The sequence below is a fragment of the Pimephales promelas genome, chromosome 15 (genome assembly GCF_988280905.1).
Source record: "Pimephales promelas chromosome 15, fPimPro1.hap1.1, whole genome shotgun sequence".
Lineage (NCBI taxonomy): Eukaryota > Metazoa > Chordata > Actinopteri > Cypriniformes > Leuciscidae > Pimephales > Pimephales promelas.
This window is the reverse complement of record NC_142783.1, coordinates 35663131-35687514: the sequence shown is the minus strand read 5'-3', so window position 1 is coordinate 35687514 and position 24384 is coordinate 35663131. Positions and strand designations below refer to the sequence as shown.

General features: G+C 46.6%; 2 protein-coding genes across 3 annotated transcripts in view; one reads left to right on the top strand and one right to left on the bottom strand.

Moving 5' to 3' along the window:
* Positions 1–24378, bottom strand: part of LOC120477694 (solute carrier family 25 member 47-B) — a 46982-nt gene extending 22604 nt beyond the window's left edge. The window contains exons 1-13 of one of the 2 annotated variants that reach the window (XM_089120636.1): positions 23577–24378; positions 23213–23385; positions 23058–23135; positions 21907–22065; positions 9934–10065; positions 7646–7778; positions 7477–7569; positions 7299–7391; positions 7046–7215; positions 5876–6082; positions 4716–4938; positions 4255–4415; positions 3063–3221 (exon numbers count right to left, since the gene is read on the bottom strand). In XM_089120636.1, coding sequence (XP_088976762.1) covers positions 3063–3221; positions 4255–4415; positions 4716–4938; positions 5876–6082; positions 7046–7215; positions 7299–7391; positions 7477–7569; positions 7646–7778; positions 9934–10065; positions 21907–22065; positions 23058–23135; positions 23213–23385; positions 23577–24147 — 2352 coding nt within the window. In that variant the 5' untranslated portion in view covers positions 24148–24378. The remainder of the gene's footprint in view (positions 1–3062; positions 3222–4254; positions 4416–4715; positions 4939–5875; positions 6083–7045; positions 7216–7298; positions 7392–7476; positions 7570–7645; positions 7779–9933; positions 10066–21906; positions 22066–23057; positions 23136–23212; positions 23386–23576) is intronic. The other variant, XM_089120637.1, reaches the window with a different exon arrangement.
* soul3 (heme-binding protein soul3) lies at positions 12008–20829 on the top strand. Its single transcript, XM_039669429.2, has 5 exons — positions 12008–12404; positions 17125–17219; positions 19212–19353; positions 19425–19608; positions 20009–20829. Exons 1-5 carry the CDS (start codon positions 12212–12214, stop codon positions 20178–20180), a joined length of 786 nt encoding a protein of 261 aa, XP_039525363.2. The 5' UTR covers positions 12008–12211; the 3' UTR covers positions 20181–20829.
* Positions 24379–24384: the final 6 nt, after the last annotated feature.

Below are 24384 nucleotides of genomic sequence, written 5' to 3'. Positions count from 1 at the left end.
GAGAACACGAGCGGACCGGAGAACAGCCGGAGAACACGAGCGGGCCGGAGAACATCCGGAGAACACGAGCGGACCGGAGAACAGCCGGAGAACACGAGCGGGCCGGAGAACAGCCGGAGAACGCGAGCGGACCGGAGAACAGCCAGAGAACAGCCGGAGAACACGAGCGGGCCGGAGAACACGAGCGGCCCGGAGAACAGCCAGAGAACAGCCGGAGAACACGAGCGGCCCGGAGAACAGCCAGAGAACAGCCGGAGAACACGAGCGGCCCGGAGAACAGCCAGAGAACAGCCGGAGAACACGAGCGGGCCGGAGAACACGAGCGGCCCGGAGAACAGCCAGAGAACAGCCGGAGAACACGAGCGGCCCGGAGAACAGCCAGAGAACAGCCGGAGAACACGAGCGGACTGGAGAACAGCCGGAGAACGCGAGCGGACCGGAGAACACGAGCGGGCCGGAGAACAGCCGGAGAACACGAGCGGGCCGGAGAACATCCGGAGAACAAGAGCGGACCGGAGAACAGCCGGAGAACACGAGCGGGCCGGAGAACAGCCGGAGAACACGAGCGGGCCGGAGAACATCCGGAGAACACGAGCGGACCGGAGAACAGCCGGAGAACACGAGCGGGCCGGAGAACATCCGGAGAACACGAGCGGACCGGAGAACAGCCGGAGAACACGAGCGGGCCGGAGAACAGCCGGAGAACGCGAGCGGACCGGAGAACAGCCAGAGAACAGCCGGAGAACACGAGCGGGCCGGAGAACAGCCAGAGAACAGCCGGAGAACACGAGCGGCCCGGAGAACAGCCAGAGAACAGCCGGAGAACACGAGCGGACTGGAGAACAGCCGGAGAACGCGAGCGGACCGGAGAACACGAGCGGGCCGGAGAACAGCCGGAGAACACGAGCGGGCCGGAGAACATCCGGAGAACACGAGCGGACCGGAGAACAGCCGGAGAACACGAGCGGGCCGGAGAACAGCCGGAGAACACGAGCGGGCCGGAGAACATCCGGAGAACACGAGCGGACCGGAGAACAGCCGGAGAACACGAGCGGGCCGGAGAACAGCCGGAGAACACGAGCGGGCCGGAGAACATCCGGAGAACACGAGCGGACCGGAGAACAGCCGGAGAACACGAGCGGGCCGGAGAACATCCGGAGAACACGAGCGGACCGGAGAACAGCCGGAGAACACGAGCGGGCCGGAGAACAGCCGGAGAACACGAGCGGGCCGGAGAACAGCCGGAGAACGCGAGCGGGCCGGAGAACAGCCGGAGAACACGAGCGGGCCGGAGAACATCCGGAGAACACGAGCGGACCGGAGAACAGCCGGAGAACACGAGCGGGCCGGAGAACAGCCGGAGAACACGAGCGGGCCGGAGAACAGCCGGAGAACGCGAGCGGGCCGGAGAACAGCCGGAGAACGCGAGCGGACCGGAGAACAGCCGGAGAACACGAGCGGACCGGAGAACACCCGGAGAACAGCCGGAGAACACGAGCGGCCCGGAGAACAGCCAGAGAACAGCCGGAGAACACGAGCGGCCCGGAGAACAGCCAGAGAACAGCCGGAGAACACGAGCGGCCCGGAGAACAGCCAGAGAACAGCCGGAGAACACGAGCGGCCCGGAGAACAGCCGGAGAACGCGAGCGGACCGGAGAACACGAGCGGGCCGGAGAACAGCCGGAGAACACGAGCGGGCCGGAGAACATCCGGAGAACACGAGCGGACCGGAGAACAGCCGGAGAACACGAGCGGGCCGGAGAACATCCGGAGAACACGAGCGGACCGGAGAACATCCGGAGAACACGAGCGGACCGGAGAACAGCCGGAGAACGCGAGCGGACCGGAGAACAGCCGGAGAACACGAGCGGGCCGGAGAACATCCGGAGAACACGAGCGGGCCGGAGAACATCCGGAGAACACGAGCGGACCGGAGAACAGCCGGAGAACACGAGCGGGCCGGAGAACATCCGGAGAACACGAGCGGACCGGAGAACAGCCGGAGAACGCGAGCGGACCGGAGAACACCCGGAGAACACGAGCGGACCGGAGAACAGCCGGAGAACACGAGCGGGCCAGAGAACAGCCGGAGAACACGAGCGGACCGGAGAACAGCCGGAGAACACGAGCGGACCGGAGAACACCCGGAGAACACGAGCGGACCGGAGAACAGCCGGAGAACACGCTCCATCCGCTGTTCAGAGTCCGGACCGGAGAATCCCGCAGTCGGAGATGTAGGACACTCAGATGACCCACTTCCAGCACTTACGCAACCGTTCTGAGAAGCCTTACATAAGAGCGCATGCATAGAGCGAGACGACTGATGACACCACTCTCTCTCTCTCTCTCTCTCTCTCTCTCTGACGTCGCTCACACACACACACACACACACACACACACAGCCATGAATCACGTCCATCGCCTTTCTCCCATTACATCTTTTACTAATCATCATCAATTAGGATTCACTCTGTGTAAAAAACACTGTAATCAAGTCTTTTTGTAATCTTCAATAAACACATTATGTCAGTCGAGTCTCCGTCTATACAGCGACACACTCACACACACTCACGTCTCCGTCTATACAGCGACACACACTCACACACACTCACGTCTCCTTCATCTACACAGCGCTTTAACACTCTAGAGTTCACAGCAGCTTTACAGAGAGAACAGGAGATTACAGTCACAGAGAGTGTGTATCTGGTTGCTGTTCAGTGATATTGCGACAGAAATGATATTAAACGTTGGTGTTTTTGTTTCGGTGCCAAATCAAAATCTCATAGAAAGCTGAACTTTGGAAGAGCTTGTCAGACACAGGTTTGATCCTCTCCGTCGCTGGGTTCTGTTGTTTCAGCACAGCTGCGAGAGGAACCGGCAGACGCTCCTGCTCTCTTTCCTAGAACCCGACACACACTCCTGAAAATCAATTCAGCTAATGGGCAGATGAGACACCGAGACCTGAAGACAGTGTTCAAACACACTTCACCTTGACAACTAAGACTCTGAGATCCGTATCAGGACACGTGTGTGTGTGTGTGTGTGTGTGTGTGAGCGCTCACCTGCTCCTCCTGCCTCAGTCTGTCGATCAGCTCCATGATGGATGTGAAATGGAGGCATCGTTCTGAATGTCCCACAGTGTGTGTGTGAAGCGGCCGGTTCTGCCAGTGCCTCCACTCCCACAGGGACAGCTCTCTGACGGGCCCCGCAACACTCGGCTCCTGCACACACACACACACACACACACAACATTCAGGCATCGCAACACTCGGCTCCTGCACACACACACACACACACACACACACAACATTCAGGCATCGCAACACTCGGCTCCTGCACACACACACACACACACACACACACAACATTCAGGCCATGCAACACTCGGCTCCTGCACACACACACACACACACAACATTCAGGCCATGCAACACTCGGCTCCTGCACACACACAAACACACACACAACATTCAGGCCCGCAACACTCGGCTCCTGCACACACACACACACACACACACACGCTGAAATTTAAGATTTATGTATTTGAATCGCATTTAAAATTTCCATGCCTTTGCCCAGTTTTAGATCATGTGATGCACGTTTATCAATCAAACTGACGAAACCGGTCAGATTTCCTGAACCAATAAACCCAGGCTTTCAAATACACAACAGCCAGGTCAATATATTATCAAATAAATCCGATTTGTTTAAATCTCATGCATTTTAGCTAATATAATTTTACTTGTTCCACAGCTAAAATATTATAACCATGTGGAAACATTTTAACTGATTAAATTTCACAATGAACAGATTTATGTGGATTAAATGCATGATGTGATTAAAAGCATTTAAAAATATCCTACAAAAAAATAAATAGTTAATAAATTATGGAAGCTTATTTGTGCCACAGAATCAAAAAATAAATTGTGACATTTTATCTCTGACTTTTTCCCATCACAATTATGAAAAACAAGACAGAATTGTGATAAAGTGTCAGTCTCAGAAAAAAGTTGCAGTTACCTGCAATGTTTCATAGCAGAGACAAGCTTCCATAATAAACAATGGCATGATTGTTTTGAGTGCAGAAATGTTAGTCGTTTCATTAAATAAGCAGCACATTAAGGTTATTAGTTACAGCGGAGAGTAAATGATCAGGAGATTTGTATTCCTCCTCTAATGTTAAACCTGTGTCAGTCAAACACATAAATCTCAAACTCAGCCCAGGACTGCGGTTCATGAGTGCCGTGAACACACTGGTGCTGGGATTGACGGCGGAAGGTCACTGAAGGTCATCAGAGACGCTGGTCTGAACACAGGCTGAGCTTCATCCTCTCCCAGCCTCATGGTTGACCTCCACACGACCTCTTCAGCCGCGGTCAGAAACCCCTTGTCCTTCACACACGACTGCTCCGCTCCTGAAAAAATCAAAATGAAATAAATTAAGCTTTCTGGACTCAAAGTTAAACGTTAGGGCTTCGGGTCATTTTGACCCGCGAGGTGTGAGGGAAGGAGGAAGGTTCAAGCATTATTGCTAACGCTAGTAAAAATACAATTGTTCATTGTTAGATGATGTTAGCTCACAGTGAGTAACTGATGTTGATCTTATTGTAAAGTGTTTTCATGTTTCAAGCATAAACCACACAAACTTCTGCGGTGGCACTCATGTGGAAGAGAGCTCGACTGGCGTCTGAACACACTGCGAGCGCTAGTCGTACCCGCCGTCTGGAGGCCCAGCGCTGAGCGGCGGCCCTTGGTGGAGCGGCGGCCGGCGGCGGCGGTCTGCTCGAACTGACCCACGCTGATGAGCATCTTGTGGAGCGCCGGAGTGACGCCCGCTGGCAGCATACGGGGACTGTGAGGAAACATCTGGAAACTGTGCTTGTTTCCCATGATGCTCTTGTTTATGCTGTGCCGGTTGGTCTGGCTTTGGTTATACATCTGCAAGAGACAAGAGAGGTTTTTTAATGTTAGAGACGCCACATTATGCTCCTGATGATGTGTTCAGGCTCTCCTAGAACTTGAATGTTGATTATTCTCCATTGTTGCGGCTCCTCTCTTCCCAGTCTGTCAGTAACGCTCTGTTGACTTCCTGTTTCTATGAAGCCCCTCCTCCTGAAAAGCACACTGTGCTCTGATTGGTCGGCTGGAGCAGTGTGTTGTGATTGGTCGAGCCCTTCGAGTGTGTTTGGGAAATGCCCCGCCCCTTTCCATAACCGCCAGTTTAACACTCCACTAACTAACTCAACCAGGCCCCGCCCCTTTATTCTGCGCATTAATTATTATAATGAGGAATATCGTGACGGGTTCGTTCCCGGGAGAAACTCGAGACTACAGTGGAGGCGTTTCAGGAGTTCAGAAACACTGACACTCATACAGAACTGGAGCATTCTGGGTTCGTACAGAAACTGTAAAAAGGACTTTAAGCTCGACTGTACACTTATCAAACAATATCTGCAGGACTTTTTAAACTCAAGTTACAGATATAAGGCCCCAAAATACAACTTACAACATATTTAATTATATATATAAGTTCATAATGGCTATTATTGTTCAATAAATAATATTTTATAGGATATTTTTGACAAACTTGGTATCTGATGGGGGTTTAATAGATGGACTGCAGTGATCATATTGTGTGAAAAAAATCGTATTTGTGTTTTTTTTTCCGGAAAAATTTAATATATATTGTATTTAAATAAGTCAAGCACTCCTCGAGAACCTCTTCATAAATATGGCTGTCTTCAGGGGTTTTCCAGGACTTACATTTCAACCAGTCAAACTCTTGTCCGATCCCTGTGTGCAGAGCTTGAACAGCAACACACACACACACACACACACACAAAAGCATTCTCTGTCCTCATGCAGTTTCACTCACTCGCTCCTCGCGGCCCTCGGCCAGAATGACCACGATCCGTCCCTGTCTCCGGCGTCCCGTGCGGCCCATGCGCTGGACCAGACGGATCGGACTCTTCTGAGCGTCGAAGCACACGATGAGGTCCACCTCTCCGATGTCCAGGCCCTCCTCCCCGACACACGTGGACACCAGCGTGTTGAAGCCGCCCTCGCGGAACCGCCGCACAACCTAAACACACACACACCGTTCAAGAGGCGGTTTGTCCTCCGACATACGATGATCAATAACTTTATTCTAGATCTGCTGTAAACACTCTCTGTGACTGTAATCTCTAAAGCTGCTGTCAAACTCTATAGTGTTAAAGCGCTGGATAGATGAAGGAGACGTGACAGTCTTTTGACTAAAATGCCATTTAGTTTGAGTCAACTGAATCCTTTTAGTTTTAGTCGATGGAATACAATAAGATTTTAGTTGAGTAAATCTACTGCAGATTTGGCCAACTAAAATCTAATGGGTTTAGTTCAATTGTAATGCATTCGTTTAGAATTTCTCTCAACCACATGATATACTCCTGGAGAAAACATTAACCTGTTAATATGAAGGATTTTAAAGTTTGAACATGCAATATAGTCACTAATTTAACTGCTGTGACATTAAAAACATATCTTAAAATTAAATAAAACCACTTCTAAAGTAGAACCTGGTCTTTTCAATGAATGATTCAAATGCATTCTTTATTACAACATGCATACGACATTCTTTATTCTTTCAAGCATATATATTTATTTGTATAAATTATATGTAATGAATCGATTTTTAAAGCTATTAAAGAGCAGTGAATGCTTTTCTCTTTTTCCTTTGTTGTTTGGTTAATATTAAGTGTACAGACGGCACTAGGTTTATTACGCACTGTCACTTTAAGACCGAATGTCTGGATCTATTTGCACATCCGATATTCTCACAACTGTTTACGTTCTGTAAAGACATAACCGACGGTGTTTACGTGAATATGCTCCATTTACACATAATGTTGTGTGCATTCGTCCATTCAGACACGAAAGAGAGAGTCCTCAGCTCGGACTGGATCTCTGCACACATCCCGTCTTGTTTTTATTCATTAAAATAATTTTATTCATAATAATAATGAAAATAATGCATCAATGAAATGAACACTGGCACACGGTCGCGTACCTCCAGCTGCTCTTTCTGTGTGAATCCTCGAACCCCTTTCCCAGTGGACGCCTGACCCATGAAGGTCATGACCTTCACCAGCGGCTGATGGCGGTTCAGGATCTCTGCGATCTCCTGCACGCTCTCGCGGAAGGATGAGAAGATCATGACCCGTGTGCTGACCTCAGAATCTGTCCGGATCACACACTCATCAGACACACACTCCCTGAACAACACTGACCAAAGCCCAGTTCTGGTGACGGGACGATCTCACCTGAGCTCTCGGCCCGCGTCTGGAAGTGCTGAAGCACCACCTCGTCCAGTTTCTGCAGTTTGGGGTGACTGTAGACGTACGGATCTTGAGGCCCTGTGGATGAAACACACTCGCTCATGAACATCAGGTACGATCAGTGAACAGAGTATTAATTAACTGAGTGAACAGTATTAATCACCTCGGCTAGATGTGGCAAACATGCTCTCCATTTCCCTGTAGAGGTCCATGAAGACTGGGCACCTCTGAAGCTCGTTCCTCGCTCGAGACGACTCTGAGAAGACAGAAAAACCCTCATGACGTGAGGAGCATCAGCAGCAAACAGCGCCAGTGTAGGAGTATCTGAGCACCTTTGGGTCCAGAGAAGAGGTTCTGGAAGAAGAGGAAGAGCGATCTGATGCCCATCTGCTGCAGTAAATCATAGCCATGATACAGAGTAATGCAGATAGCGAAGTCCCCCTCGATAGGGCCCTGCTGCGGCCCCTGAGGACAGAACACACACTCATCTACAGATCACTGCAGGGTGACGGATTAAAGCAGTGGGGTTCAGTGGAGTGAGTCGGTTCAGTGCAGCGAGTCGGTGCTGCGAGTCGTTTCAGTGCTGTGAGTCGGTTCAGTGGAGTGAGTCGGTTTAGTTCAGTCAGTCGGTTCAGTGGAGTCAGTTGGTTCAGTGCTATGAGTAGGTGGTGTGAGTCGGTTCAGTGCAGTGCAGTGAGTCAGTTCAGTTCAGTGAGTCGGTTCAGTGAAGTGATTCGGTTCAGTGCAGCGAGTCGGTTGGGTTAAGTGAGTCGGTTCAGTGCTGTGAGTCGGTTCAGTGCATTGAGTCGGTTCAGTGCATTGAGTCGGTTCAGTGCTGTGAGTCGGTTGAGTGGAGTGAATCAGTGCTGTGAGTCGGTTCAGTGCTGTGAGTCGGTTGAGTGGAGTGAGTCAGTGCTGTGAGTCGGTTCAGTGCTGTGAGTCAGTGCTGTGAGTCAGTGCAGTGAGTCGGTTCAGTGCTGTGAGTCGGTTCAGTGCTGTGAGTCGGTTCAGTGCTGTGAGTCGGTGCAGTGAGTCGGTTCAGTGCTGTGAGTCGGTTCAGTCCAGTGAGTCTGTGAGTCGTTTCAGTGCTGCGAGTCGGTTCAGTGCTGTGAGTCGGTGCAGTGAGTCGGTTCAGTGCTGTGAGTCGGTTCAGTCCAGTGAGTCTGTGAGTCGGTTCAGTGCTGCGAATCGTTTCAGTGCTGCGAGTCGGTTCAGTGCTGCGAGTCGGTGCAGTGCTGTGAGTCGGTTCAGTCCAGTGAGTCTGTGAGTCGGTTCAGTGCTGCGAGTCGGTTCAGTGCTGCGAGTCGGTTCAGTGCTGCGAGTCGATTCAGTGCTGCGAGTCGGTGCAGTGCTGTGAGTCGGTTCAGTCCAGTGAGTCTGTGAGTCGGTTCAGTGCTGCGAGTCGGTTCAGTGCTGCGAGTCGGTTCAGTGCTGCGAGTCGGTGCAGTGCTGTGAGTCGGTTCAGTCCATTGAGTGTGAGTCGGTTCAGTGCTGCGAGTCGTTTCAGTGCTGCGAGTCGGTTCAGTGCTGCGAGTCGGTTCAGTGCTGCGAGTCAGTTCAGTCCTGAGAGTCGGTTCAGTGCTGCGAGTCGGTTCAGTGCTGCGAGTCGGTTCAGTGCTGTGAGTCGGTTCAGTGCTGTGAGTCGGTTCAGTCCAGTGCAGCGAGTCGGTTCAGCGCTGTGAGTCGGTTCAGTGCTGTGAGTCGGTGCAGTGAGTCGGTTCAGTGCTGCGAGTCGGTGCAGTGCTGTGAGTCGGTTCAGTCCATTGAGTGTGAGTCGGTTCAGTGCTGCGAGTCGTTTCAGTGCTGCGAGTCGGTTCAGTGCTGCGAGTCGGTTCAGTGCTGCGAGTCAGTTCAGTCCTGAGAGTCGGTTCAGTGCTGCGAGTCGGTTCAGTGCTGCGAGTCGGTTCAGTGCTGTGAGTCGGTTCAGTGCTGTGAGTCGGTTCAGTCCAGTGCAGCGAGTCGGTTCAGCGCTGTGAGTCGGTTCAGTGCTGTGAGTCGGTGCAGTGAGTCGGTTCAGTGCTGTGAGTCGGTTCAGTCCAGTGAGTCTGTGAGTCGGTTCAGTGCTGCGAATCGTTTCAGTGCTGCGAGTCGGTTCAGTGCTGCGAGTCGGTGCAGTGCTGTGAGTCGGTTCAGTCCAGTGAGTCTGTGAGTCGGTTCAGTGCTGCGAGTCGGTTCAGTGCTGCGAGTCGGTTCAGTGCTGCGAGTCGATTCAGTGCTGCGAGTCGGTGCAGTGCTGTGAGTCGGTTCAGTCCAGTGAGTCTGTGAGTCGGTTCAGTGCTGCGAGTCGGTTCAGTGCTGCGAGTCGGTTCAGTGCTGCGAGTCGGTGCAGTGCTGTGAGTCGGTTCAGTCCATTGAGTGTGAGTCGGTTCAGTGCTGCGAGTCGTTTCAGTGCTGCGAGTCGGTTCAGTGCTGCGAGTCGGTTCAGTGCTGTGAGTCGGTTCAGTCCTGCGAGTCGGTTCAGTGCTGCGAGTCGGTTCAGTGCTGCGAGTCGGTTCAGTGCTGTGAGTCGGTTCAGTCCAGTGCAGCGAGTCGGTTCAGCGCTGTGAGTCGGTTCAGTGCTGTGAGTCAGTTCGTCGGTTCAGTGCTGTGAGTCGGTTCAGAGAGTCGGTGTCTGCTGTACCTGGACGTATGGCGGTGGGTTGCGTCTGAACTGTTCTCGGGCCAGAATGATCTGGTACATTGAGAGGGAGTAGAGGTCGCGGTGACTCAACAGCCTCATCTGGGTCAGACGGGACGTAAACTTCTCTAAAACCTGCGAGCAAAACATGTGAAAATCATTTCAGCAGCACAATGGAGCCCACAGACTCTTTTCAACCCACAATCACGCCAATTTCTCCATGTACACCTTCATCTTTCATCATCACTATAATAGTGTTTGCTACCCTGCTGTGAAAACGTACATTCAATCTTTCAGGATATTTTTCTGATTACCAATACAGGACAAACACAATCAAGAGATCAAGATGCTCCAAATGATTAAATGACGTAGAAATATGATTTACTCATTAAGAGTCACTACATCTTTACCTTAGACCATATACATTTTTCTGAACTTTGTTATTTTATTTATTTTTTTGCTATAAAATGAAGCAAAATTTAAATATCTGGCCCGAATACAGCGTTCAGAACAACATGATTGACTGTATATGTGAAATATGTCAAATATACATAATGTGAAAACGTAAATGCGCATCAATATCCAGGAAGACAGGAATAAGAGACGGAGCGCTATAACAGGACTCAGTAAACCCGTAACGAATCGCACACAAACACACACACACTCACTCTCTCTCTCTTAATAAAGTTAGTGACTACAGAGCCATAAGCATTCAGCCCGTATTCTCCAACAGCTGACAGACATCCTGAAGCTTTGGCTTACCCATCCTCATACTTACTATAATACACACCAATGTGTAAAAACTAAAGTGGTTAAGTCCTGTGATCTGCATTATACACTGTGTGTACCCCAAGTATCAGTACTAGGTCCCTTACTATTAGCTTGTAGCTCACTGACTTCATACACTGTATAAAGTTAATAAACTTTGGGTTAAGATTGTTGAAGGGCGACATGATAACATCACTGCTGAAGGACTGCTACACTACAAACCTTCAATATATTCTTCTCGCCACAAGAACTGGTCAAGCTTACTTACTTTATGTATTTGAGAAATCTAATACATTGGCGAAACCGAAACCACTGCTCGGCATCACCAAAAATCTAACAATTTACACTCTTTTCTCACGTCTTACTGTTTGACATGTGAAACTGTTATTAAACTCTTAAAATATCTACATAAACAGAAATTAAAATTTTTGGGTAAAAAAACTAACCATTTTCATTTTTGAAGGAAATGTAACATAATTTTCAAAAATTTGACAATTTTAGACTCTATTCAAGTTTGTGTATGTTTCATAAAATTTCTAAACCGTCTGGCTCCTTCTGTATTACGTGCCTTATTAATCTGCGCTGTGAAACCTCTGTGAGATCTACCAGACAATCACTTGTTATGAGTAAGTGTCTGGTTCCCTTTCGCCGTTCCACATTTGGACTATCATCTTTCGCAGTGAAAGACAATCATCAGCCCTACCAGAGGACATAACAGGGTGTAAAGCTCATGGACTTTTTAAATTGAACCAATTACGTAACCATTGAGATTGTTGTAGGTTAAATTGATTGACTAATTTATTTATGTTTTTTATGGCCTTGACAGTGTATGTGTATGTATCTGTGAACATAGGTATTGTCTGTGTAATGTTTTGTTAGCTTTGTCCTGTCTGGGGGACTATGGCTGAAAAATAGCCTTTGATGAAATCCGGTACAATACACGAAATAGAAATTTTATGTTAAAAATTGTGCATGGTCCGTTTATAAACAAAAACAATAAAGCATTTCAAATCTTCAAGTCAAGTCAAGTCACATTTATTTATATAGCGCTTTTTTATATAGCGCTTGATACAATAAAATTGTATCAAAGCAGCTTCACAGTGATTACAGAATCTATCCATCATAAACTGCTGCTCTGTCATATTACCACACACATTAGATGAGTTTTAGATCCTTATTTTGGATACTTATAATCTGTAATCGTCGTTATAGCAGTTGATGATATGAGCGCTGGGAGTGAGTGATAAATGTATATGATCCTGCGCGGGGGCCGGGCTTCTGTGGCCACGTGACCAGGAGTTAGCCCGCCCAGGCCCGCCCTTAAAAACGTCACGTCGCGTCTGTAAAACAACACGTACGAACTGAGCGCCGTCAATAACGCGAGATTAGGGACAAACGTTAAATACCCTCCTGTGCTCCGGTACACGGACATGACGGTAAAATCCGTGTGACCGAAGAGTGTGAGGGCGCTTCTGAACACGATCGCGCGGCCTCGTCATCGACGGATCGAGCGATGGATCGCGGCGGGTGCCGGATGAACGGAGGCGGCGGTGGGGATATGATCTCGCTGGAGGACCTGGAGTCCGTGTCGGAGGATCAGCTGTCAGACAGTCCCGAGGAGGAGCTGGACGACCAGGAGGACCAGGAGAGACTCCTGCGCTACTGGAGAGATGTGGCGCGAGGACACCAGGTGGAGGTGCCCAGAGGTAAACACACACACACACACACACACACACACACACACACACACACACACACACACACACACAGCGAGTGAACAAACTACACCGAGGAGCGTTCGCGCCAGTTTAACGGTCATTCCCCTCAGCAGCGCGACTGAAGCGCACATATGTATGCGGTCTAGATAGGCGGCTCACACACACACACACACACACACACAGACACACTCTCTCACACACACACACACACACACACACACACACACACACACACGGCTGCAAAGTGTAAACAAAACGGATAAAACACTCCTCGACTCATTTATCAGAGCAGAACTGCGATCAACAGCTGTTGTGTCAAAACACACTCACTCGCACTATCAAAACTAGCACTAGTTAGAAAATTGTCTCTGATTGTATTTGTGAAATGATTTGTTTTCTACTGCTTTTGCTTGTATTTTATCTGATGTTGTGGTCAACTTCTGCTGTTTTAATGATGCTATATAAATAAAGCAAACTTTAAACTTGTATGAAAGCTTGTTTCCGCCACGGAATAATAAAAATAATAACAAAAACGATTATCAATGTGTATCTTACTGTTCGGAGGAACAATGTTCACACCAAGAATGATAACAATAGCTATAAAGCAATAAAGAAGAGCAGTTCACACCACAGCTATAATGATAAGGTTGGAACCACTTTCAGTTGATGAACGATAAAATATTAACAGCCAATCAGAATCAATCCTGAGCATTTAAAGAGACAGACAACTATTCATAAACATCACCATCCTTCCCTAGTTGATTAATCACAGTAAAACAATGGGCTATATGCACGCATAAGTTCCGCATTTGACGCAAGGATGCTCGTCCATTTCCGGTTGTGTAGATTAAAGCGGAGGAAAACCGGAGAAAACGGGATTATGGCAGAGTCTTCAATATTTACTGTCCTCCCGTCTTTGAAACGAAACGTACATACGTTTAGATGTAATTTTATATATAGTTATGTTTATTTAATATAATTTGAAAAAGAAGCATAAACACAACGAGGGGTGTCTGTTTTATCTGTTTTTGTGACTAACGTTTCATTAGTATAACCATGGAGTATAAAACTCAATATAAATTCTCGGTATTGCATTGGACTCTATGATCGGCGGAAGTTATCGAGCATCCTTAATCCTTCACCGGAAATAACGCCGTGCATAGAGCCCATTTTGGTGTGTTACAAGTTTACCCTGAAAATCCTGTTTAAATAAGCATATTATCTAATTAAACACTAATTTGTATACATTTCCAACAGGGCTGTCCTGACTAAAAATGTTTCTAGTCGTTTATGTAAGCCATTAGTTGACTAATCACGTGTTTATATTTCATACGGATTACATAATCAGAGTATTTGTTTTAGATTCAAATTGGTTCATTTAAAAGCAGATATTTCAAGCTTTCTATACAGTTATGCAAAATATACGAACAATAATTCTGATGTTAATGCACCCAGTGTTCAATTAGGCAAATTCAAGTGTTTTTATGCACAGAATAAAATTGAAACTACACTGATTGTTGTTAACTTTAATTATATTAACCAAAGGTACATCAGCTGGCAAACCATTAGGCTACAGGAGTGTATTTAAAGGGAATGATTGTGAATAATTCCTCAAACTATGGGAGCGATACAGCGAATAGTTGTGCTAAATGAAAGAGTGCTTCAAATGTCCCGTGATAGCATACAGTCAGTTTAGCCCTATTCTGGCGCAAACTGTTTATCATGGGGTCGTACGGTATTTTAAACGCCTGTGATTTTATCGCCGTCCGAATCCAGAATGCCAGTGTTTTTCTTCCACCAAATGATCTACTGTTTTTGACGAACACCAAGACCGTGTGGCGATTTAACTGCCGTCCGAATGCACATCTCTGAGTCTACAAGTAGAGATCCCTTCAAACTTCACGGTTTGACCACTGCCGAGCACCGTAGCACGTCGTACATGTCTATTAGGCTACTGAAGTGCTGGAAAGTGTTTACAAGAACAATATCTCATCACAGCTCCTCCTCGGCGAACGAAACGGAGACAGAAGAAAGCACGTAAACATTAGTAATGGGCCAATTTTAAAACATGTAGGCTAGGCTATAGTTTGGATTATTTTCTATAATATCCCATTCATCCTAATAAATGCAATTTCCTCTATTTCTCAAGTGATTATTTTATAAAAGAACACCGCTTTCTCACAAAACACAGAGAATAAAATAAAGGAGAAAAAGGAACAAAGATGGAGGGAATGGCTAGAGACGCTGGGAGAGAGGTGGAGGATCACGAATAAAAACATTTTGCAATGTGCTTTATATTTCGGCTTGATATTACTGTAAATATGATATTCTGGTCTATAACTAAAAACTTCCCACTGCCCTGTATCTTGCTCTGTCATTGGCTGTAAGTTTCAGTCAGAACACACTCACACACAGCAGGGGTCCAGATATTTAGCTCCAGATCTGCCTCTGATTTCAGGCATTTATCAGCGATATCGCAAAAATCGTGCAGTGTGAACTTGGCATTACACGACTAATGAAACTAAACCTCTTCTCGCCGACTATTAGCCCTAGTTACCTGAATGGAAATGTGAGCACTGGATAAAGGCTCATAATTCTGGTTTGATTTTGTGGCCATATTGAGGGTTTCTACAGAGAGGATTCTGGATTTCCCTTTTTATCACTCTATAAATCAGAAAATACTGTCAACAGGCAGAAGACAAATACATTTTCACCATTGTTTTTTAAAGTAAAATGTATAAATCATGAATGAATAAAACTGTAAAGTCTGGTGTGTGTAAGTCTGCCGAAGTGGAGGTTTCTGACTCAAACTCAGCACAGAGTGCAATTAAATGAACACTTGTTTTCTTTCCGCTCGTCTAGTTGTGAAAAGCTAAATCGCTCTTAAAACCATCCAGTGCATGAAAACACATGTCAGATCTGAGCTCTTCCTCGTATGAATCCGGCAGATTTGCGTGACTATCACTGAGGCATGGAGGATTTCCCATGATTCACTGGGGCTGCAGGCGGGCCGTCCTGACCCAGTTCAGCAGATTATCACAAGACTCTGTTCTCCATATCAGACACAGAGTTTATAAAGCAGTCAATCATCATGAGCGTCCTGCTGAACACACAGGGCTTTGTGTTTGACGTGTGATCAGGTGATGTGTGTTTGTGAGCCGAGATCGCTGAGATTATCCAGACCAGGCCTTTCTAAATCCAGTCCAGTAAAGCGCTTTACGCCGCGGTTCATGTGAAGAGCAAACATCATATTACAGATCAAAAAGAAGACCGTATCGATCGCTCGATCATGTGTTCCTGCAGTTCCAGCACAGTTCAGACTGAATGACGGGAGAGATTACAAGACACTAACTCCGTAATAAAGCATTAATAGCACAATAAAATGAATAAACATTTATTAATCTAGGTTAATGTTCATTTCTACATGTACTCATACATTATGAAGCAACAGGATGAACAATATTATAAATTAGCACTGACATAGAGATGAATTAGTCATGAATTTTGTGCTGATGATTAATCATCATGCAAATAATTGAGATTGACGATTTAATTTGATTTTATGTCACTTTCAGTGTAAGCCTAATAGAGTGTTTTGGCTTGCTTGTTTTGTAATATCGGCGAAAGTGTTACTAGTGTCTCCCTTCACACATATTTTGTTTCTGTGTTGATTCTATATTAAAATGTCGATCCAATGTAATGTATTTTCTCTGGCTCTTGTTTGACATTATTTAGTTCTGCTATTATGCTCTTTGTCGTCGTCTGTTGAGGTCAGAATGTGCCGGTTGGTCAGTGTGGTATAGCCCCGCCCCTCCTCCACTGTGATTGGATGGCTGGGTAAACAGTGACAGTGATGAGCATTCTTCAACTCTACGACCAGTGAAAACACCAGCTTTTATTATACAGATAAAAAAACCATCTGGGAATTCTCATGCCAAAAATTTGGGAGTGATTTTTGATAACGGCCTGAAATTCGACAAATCAATTCAGTGATCCTCTGCCAAATTAAAAGTGTTTTAAACAGATTTATTTCCTCCAGGCTGGATTATTGTAACTCACTGTTTTGTGCACAGAAAGTAAAGCGCAAGAATTAATTACTGACAGGGTTTCATTTTGGGGTGAACTATCCCTTTAAGGCTGTCTTCCAATATTGATAGCTTTAAATCCCCACTAAAGACTTGTTTTTTTTTCTCTCTGGCTTTCAGTTTAATGTAATTTTATGAATTTGTGCTTGTTCCTGTGAAAGGAAAGGCTGTTTAAGTCAAGTTTTATAGTGAAGGTATTCTGATCAACACTGTTCTACACACACACACACACACCTCATCCGTTCACATCATGATAAATAAATCTAGTGGGGTTAGTGAAGTGCACTGAAGTGTTTGCTGTCGCCGCTCATTAGTGTCCCGCTGAACAGACGAGCTGCTGCAAACACAGGACAACTAATGCCTGACACACACACTGTGCCATTTCAGCAATACTAGGAGATAAATACAGTCAAACAGTGAAATATCACTCCAGTGTAAACCAGCTGTTCTCTATACAGTAAAGTGAATTTATCATCATTACTCCAGTCTTCAGTGTCACATGATCCTTCACAAATCACTCTAATATGAGGATCTGATGAGAAACTAGACAACCAGATTTACTTGCTTATCAAACTGTCGCTTCAGTACACAAACATAACGTCTATCTGCTCCTCGATTCACAGACATGGCCGAGCCCATCCAGCAGATCACCAGCAATAACGACGGCACACACACACGGGAGCAGGTGCCGTACACACTCCTCACACGCAAGGAGAAGGTACGTACAGCAGAAGAACAAAACACTGGTCTCAAAAACCACTGTAAACAGTGTGACAGCGGTGAATTTCAGCAGGAGTGTAACGTCACGTGACACAATGACACTAGAACAGCGATGAGATCATCACCATCAGTGATATGGACACTGTGAAATTAACTTATGCCAAAACTGGAATATGGCATAAAACATTTGAGAATAACGCAGCGTTTCCATCTCATGTGTTCAAGAGAACAAACAGCATCACTTCCTGAGTAATTGGCTCAAATATCAGTAACAAAAGTGTGTTTCTGCAATCGGCTGTTCTCCCTCCATCATAAACGGGAACACACTCGTGTGTGTGAGACGCTTCTGGAGGAATTACACCCAATCACTCTGAACACACACTTCGACATTCGAGACGCTGTGACGCCATTGGTTACTCCAGTTATCCAATCACAGCTGACGTGGAGCCAAAGTCACATGAGGTTTTTTTTTATATCCCAAAATGTGGATGAAAACCACATACATGTGATCAAACACACCTGCAGGAAGGAGGATGATGAAGATGGATTGAGTGCTGAAACCATTAAACTCCACCCACTTTCGTTGATTGACACTTTCCATCCAGGTCAGAAACGAACACAAAAATGCACCGAAAACAATCCCCAGATGAGACCAAAGTGTGTGGAGAAAGTGAATATTATGAAATGCATCAAATGTCCGATGAGAAGTGTGTTCTCCTTTTACGAGTTCTGTAAGAAAATACTCCAAAAGGTGAAACACGATCCACATCCGGATCATTTAACACGGGACGGGTTCAGTTAGTAAAAAGTGTTTGGGAAGAGAATTTACTCAGTGATCAAGTACATTACTGTAACTGGAGTGTACAGCAGCTCATGGGGTTGATTTTCAGGGAATGCATGAATTAAAACACACACACACTACTATAAACGCATGAATGCAATGCAAGTCAGTGGATAGAAGTGACGAATGTCAAATCAACATGGAATACGCCAGCGCCTGTACTGGAGATGTGAGAATGGCTCAAACAGATTCAATCGCAGGATTTCACAAATAGGGTTATGCCAAATTATTACATAACAGACTATTATTACAGGGATAATTCACCTAAAATGACACTTCTGAATCTGTAATTTACTCTCATGTTGTTCCAAACCTGTAGAAATGTCTTTTGAGAATTGTAATGTTAGGGTGAACTATCCCAGTGTTTCCCCTCCACTGTTTGGGCGAAACAGCTTTTCTTCCATTTACATTTGAACAGTAAAGCTCATGGTGCAGCACGTTGTTTGATTTCATGATTAAAAGAAATGTAATTACCGGTAATGTTTTGTCTTAATTTGATTACCAGAAAAAAACACTACAACATTTTTTTTTATTAATTTAATGATAAGTTTAAAGTCCCCGTGAACCGGAAGTTGCAAACGATTTTTCTCCAGTGCTGTGACGTATTTCCAAGTGAAGCGGAATATTGAACAGAGGGCAGGGTTTGACTCTAGCGCTCCTCCTCTCCATCTCTCGCTCATAGCAAACTAACGGTTTGAGGGGAGTGGTTAAGCGTTTCCCCACCCAAACTGTGAAACCTACGTCATCAGAAAAAGAAACCGTTCCAAACCGGAAGTAACTTTTCAGATTTTGATTAAAGATTACCAAGGTAAAACATTTTTTTAATATATATTCACTTGCACGGATTAATTGTTCACCACAAGACTAGTAATATGCACTAACAAAGTAAATAGGTTCAATTTTGATTTCACGGGGACTTTAATAAATGCTTAAAATTATGAATAATAATTTAAATTAATTAGAGATGATTTTTGATGACTAAAAATCAATAACACCCCTCTCCATTAAAAAACCATCCTCGGGGAAACACTGTACCGCTGTGAGTGCATGTGCTCATATACTCCACACTGACACGAGTGACGGAGGTCCTCCTCCACTGCTCTGGTGTGACCCTGACGTTCTGCTGGTGTGTGTGTGTGTGTGTTGTAGTGCGGGGAGGTGGTGTACGAGAAGCGGCGCTACGAGAAGGCGCACTGGGCCTGCATCACGGTTCACGAGGACACGTATGAACAGAGCATCTGCTACGGCTTCATGAAGATCATGAGGTTCATCTGCCAGCAGAACACAGCAGGTGCGTGAACACCAGCCTCACACACACACACACACACACACACCCTCACGCTCCGCCTCCTCCGTCCACAGGGAGCTACCTGGGCATGACCATACCCATCGTGACGGTGGTGCGCACCGATGAGATGCACACCACTCTGTCCAGGCCCGTCACTGTGGCGTATTACCTTCCCATGGTGCACCAGGGCGACCCGCCGCGACCCCACGACCCCGAGATTGTCATCGAGCAGTGGCCCGACACGGTCGTCTACAGCAGGTGCGAAACAATCAAACAATCTCGGCTCCACTCCAACAAATGCACAGTGTTCACCGTTCGGATCATTTGAGGGTTTTTTGAGCCACGGGTCGGATCATGTTCACTCAAATTACAAGCAGAGATCAATACAAAACAACACACTTACAAGTCTAACAGTTCACTGAAGAAACTGAAGATAGTTTCATGTTTGTTAAAGCTGTATTCTGTTGTTTTATGAACATTAATGACACAGACGGCCGCAGGGATATTAGTCTGCAGTCACTTTAAGACACACATGCGGTTTCTTACTCACGTGTGTATCTCGACATCGTTTCATGTGTATGTGTCCGTTCAGGGGCGAGATTAAACTGCGATGCACCCCCACAAACAAGTCATGTGACTCCACACGCGTGTGTTTCAGGGCCTTCGCGGGCGCCACTAACGAGCTGTCCATCATCAGCGAGATCAGCGGTCTGGCCGAGGCTCTGGACTCTCCGGGCGACTGCGTGAGCGACTCCTTCATCGTGGCCGGATACACCAACCCAGCGGCGGCCAATCGGCAGAACGAGATCTGGTTCCTGGAGAGGCCTTGAGCTGCTCGCTTTACCCACAATCCTCTGCTCCTCTCAGAATCAGTCCACACAACAGGTTACACGTCCTAGTTCCTGATTACCCATGAGCACTGCTCCTCGCTGTCGTCTGATGAACACGAGCAGAAGCTCATTTATATGCGCAACACTGATTATAAGCTACTACACCAATGCAGACACCACAACTGCAGCGAGGCACTCTGGGCGCTGATGCACAAGACAATCATGTGTTATACCATACACACACACACACACACGCTCTCTGTTCTGCTCGATAAATCAATGCTCATGTAGTCGTCTAATCAATATAATAGACACACATACGTTTATATATATATATATATTGTCATAGTGCTATTTTTAAGTATTTTTGTAATGTTTCCTTTGCTGTTATTCCTCCATTAAGTGCAGATGTCAATCAAACAAGGAAATGAAGGGAGTTTTCGGAATTGAACACACACACACACACACACACACACATGTGTCTTTGAATGAAGTTGATGAGCTCTTGCAAACAGACGCCGCGATCAGTGTGTGTGTTTTACTCTAGCGCTCATCGGGTTCGTGTCAGTGTAAACACTACAGCCACTGAGTTCTGAACGCTTCTCTTCATATTTCTGTTCTGATCTCAATAAACTATTATTGAATCACAGTTCGACTCGAGCGTCATCACTTTACACAAAAACAAGATTAACAGGTTAAAAATCACCATGAAAACATAACTGACACTTCTAACCCTGAATCAGAATAACTTCTCTTCTCTGATGATGTGGGCGGGGCTATAACCTGTCACTCACATGAGCTCAGCCAATAGCAAACCAATCAATTCCCCACAGACACGATTAAGCCCCGCCCACATGTGTTCTTGTTCCTGAAGCGTTTTTTTCTCAATATGAAGAGCAGCGCAACTTCCCTTTCCTGCTGAAATGTAAACTCAAGTCTCTTCTGAGCTCAGAGGGGTTCGGCTGCTGTGGAATAAAGCAGTGCTCAGTGAGGTCAGAGGTCAAACTGAAGCCGAAACATTCCAGCGCTCCAGTGAGATGTGAATAAACCCAGTAAATATTCCTGCTGAAAACAGTCATGTGACGCCAGCAGAGGGAGCACTCGCTGAACGACAGCGCTGACTGATTCCCCAAACTAATGCACATATGATGTCAGCGACATCTTGAGTTTTAGCTGAACTTAAAGCTTATTTTATCCTGATCTCCATTATGTGTCAAAGCTTGTTGAAAAAATATGCAGTGCCTACATTTTAAAGCATTGTTTTTTAGGACTTTTGAACATGGTTGTTGTAATATTTAAGCTGTGAATGTTTCAATTCAAAACATTTCCATTATTAAAAAAATTCAATAATTCCATATTCACCTTTCAGATTTTCACTTCAAAAAATCTGCTAAGCACAGACAGTCTCAAAAACACGCTTTGAAATCGCTGGTGTTTCTGACGTCACAAACCACCTTGTAACCAATCAGATCAACGCGTGGAGGCGGGGCTCATTTGCATATTCATAGCGGCACACATACTAAATGAAGCGAAGGTGTCGACTCGAGTTACATTCGAGATATTTTAAGGCATGAAGAGGAAATTAAAAAATGTTTAAATGTGTAATTTTGGTGATCAAAAGATTTGTGATAAATGATGGCCTACAGGGGACTTTAATGATCTGAACACACACGAGTCCTGATGAGGGCAAACACCGCAGAGAAGCCATCGGGTCTGTGTCTCTCACCTGTTGGTAGCGGGTCTGATGGGCCGTGAGCAGCTCTCCCAGCGGGACGACGATCTTCTCCAGGCTGCGCTGATGCACGTGTGCCTGCACATCGGGACTGTCCTCGGAGCGCAGCTCGATCTGAGAGATCAGCAGGTTCGAGATCACCTGCTGCACCGCCTGCACACACACACACACACACAGAATCAGAGAGTGTGTGAAGCAGTGTTACTGTACTTCGGCAGCTTTCAGAACCTGTCAAAACAGATTTTACTCAATGCTTTTGTTATTTTTAAGCAAAAACTACTCTACTTCTAGATCACTGCACCGCCTGCACACACACACACACACACACGAGACACAAAGTGTAAGTGAGGAAGAGCCTAATTGAGAAGCACTGTATAAATATCATATACTGTGAGTTAGGGCTGTAACAGTGTATTTATCGCAATACAAAAATGCAACATTATGTGTCGTGACGTGTACAGGCCACACAAGAGGAACAATTGTATTTGAGTTTTAGTGTCAGTACTACATTAAACTACTATATGGAATGTTGAATATTATGCATAATACTGCAATGGGGAATATTTGTGGCTCCTGATAATAACAAAGGTCTGATGTTACCAGGAAAAAGTGACCGAAATTAGTTTATAGTGACTGTCAGTTCAAGCATATTTGTGCAAAATAATCCTGTATTTCATCTTCAGAATCATGAATATTCATATTCGGGTGTCTCTTGCTTAGCAAGAGTCCAAGACTACTCATTTACACAGACAATGTTAATATCAAATTTAGCATTTGTTTCTGTGTTGATTCTATATTAAAATGTCGATCCAATGTAACGTATTTTCTCTGGCTCTTGTTTGACATTATTTAGTTCTGCTATTGTGCTCTTTGTCGTCGTCTGTTGAGGTTGTGCAGGGCAGATTGTGGCGGTTGGTCGGTGTGGTATTAGCCCCGCCCCTCCTCCACTGTGATTGGACGGCTGGGTAAACAGTGACAGTGATGAGCATTCTTCAACTGTCGGCGCACGCTCACTACCATTGGAAACAATTGGAGAAATTCAGCAGCCGTGTGAATTAACGGTTCGGTTCGTCTCTAACCACCAAAACGACACATTTAAGCGACTCTTGATCAGATCCTCCCAGTTCCCATGATCCCCGGCTCACCTTGACGTCTCCTCCAGGTGTAGCGCTGAGCGCTAGGACGCGGAACCGCTGCGATTGGTTGCTCAGCTCACGCACCACCTGAAGAACAAGCTCAGCATCAGAACCAGACTTCCCATCATGCTTCAGTCAGGAGGGAGGGAGGAGTGAAGCGCTACCTGACAGTACGCGTGGTTCCCGGTGGCCTTGTGGGCCTCGTCGATCACCACACACTTCACCTGGGCCGCCGGGCAGGTGTTCCGGCACAGGTCGTTCACCATCACCTGAGGAGTGAGGAAGAACACACGCCTCGAGCGCCAGAGCTCCCGCCGGTCCTGCGCTGCGGTGGATCCTGCACACACACACACACACACACACACACACACTCATGAAGAGTCCGGTTCACAACACACTGACTCAAAGCAGAGCTACAGAAAATCATGTTAGTTTTTCCATATGTTAGAATGACACAATATTATTTTAACTCTTGAAAGTATAAAAGCTCAAGTTGATTATTAGTTTTTGGGGGTCGTGACCTCTGACCTGTGAGCTCGGCCATGTGCGGCTGCGGGATCCCCATGATCCCGTGACAGGCCTCGATCTGCTGGGCCACCAGGGGTTTCGTGGGCGCCATGAACACGATCTTGCCCGCGGGGAACCAGCGGTAGTAGTTGTACATGATGACCGCGGCGATGAAGGTCTTGCCCAGGCCGGTGGGGAGGCAGACCAGCGTGTTCCTCAGCAGAGCCGCCTCGCAGATCCGCAGCTGGTACTCCCGGACCGGGAAGTTCGTGGGGTAGATCCAGATGCGGCCCGCGGACGGGTCGAAGCCCGGTTCCGGACCGGCCTCCAGCGCGCGCTCGGCCTCGTACACGGCCACGAGCATGACATCATCGTCGTCATCTTCCTCAGCGGCTGCTGTTGGTGTCTCACCCCACAGACTCCTGCTGTCTGTCTTCTCGGAGGTTTTAATCCGGTCTGAGGTAACGGTAACGGTAGTTTTTCTCCGGTTTGCGGTGGTTTTCCTCCGTTCTGAGGTAGTGTTGTTCCGTTCTGAGGTGCGAGACACATTGCAGCCCCATGTCTGGAATAAAGTCCTCTGATTCGCGCTCATTGTAGAGTCATAATCGTAATCATTTCCAGCTTCAGTGAATATTACTGCCAGTAAACAACAAACGCGTTTGAATCCTGCCAGACCGAGCCGAATCAAACATGGCGCTTCTCTTTCTGCTCCAATCCATAGACAGTACAAGAAAAAATCCAATCAAACGCAAACATAAACAAGAGCGCAAACGAAACGGCTGATCGAATGTGGCGCGCTTCCGGCTTACGTCACCGAGAGTGAACGCGC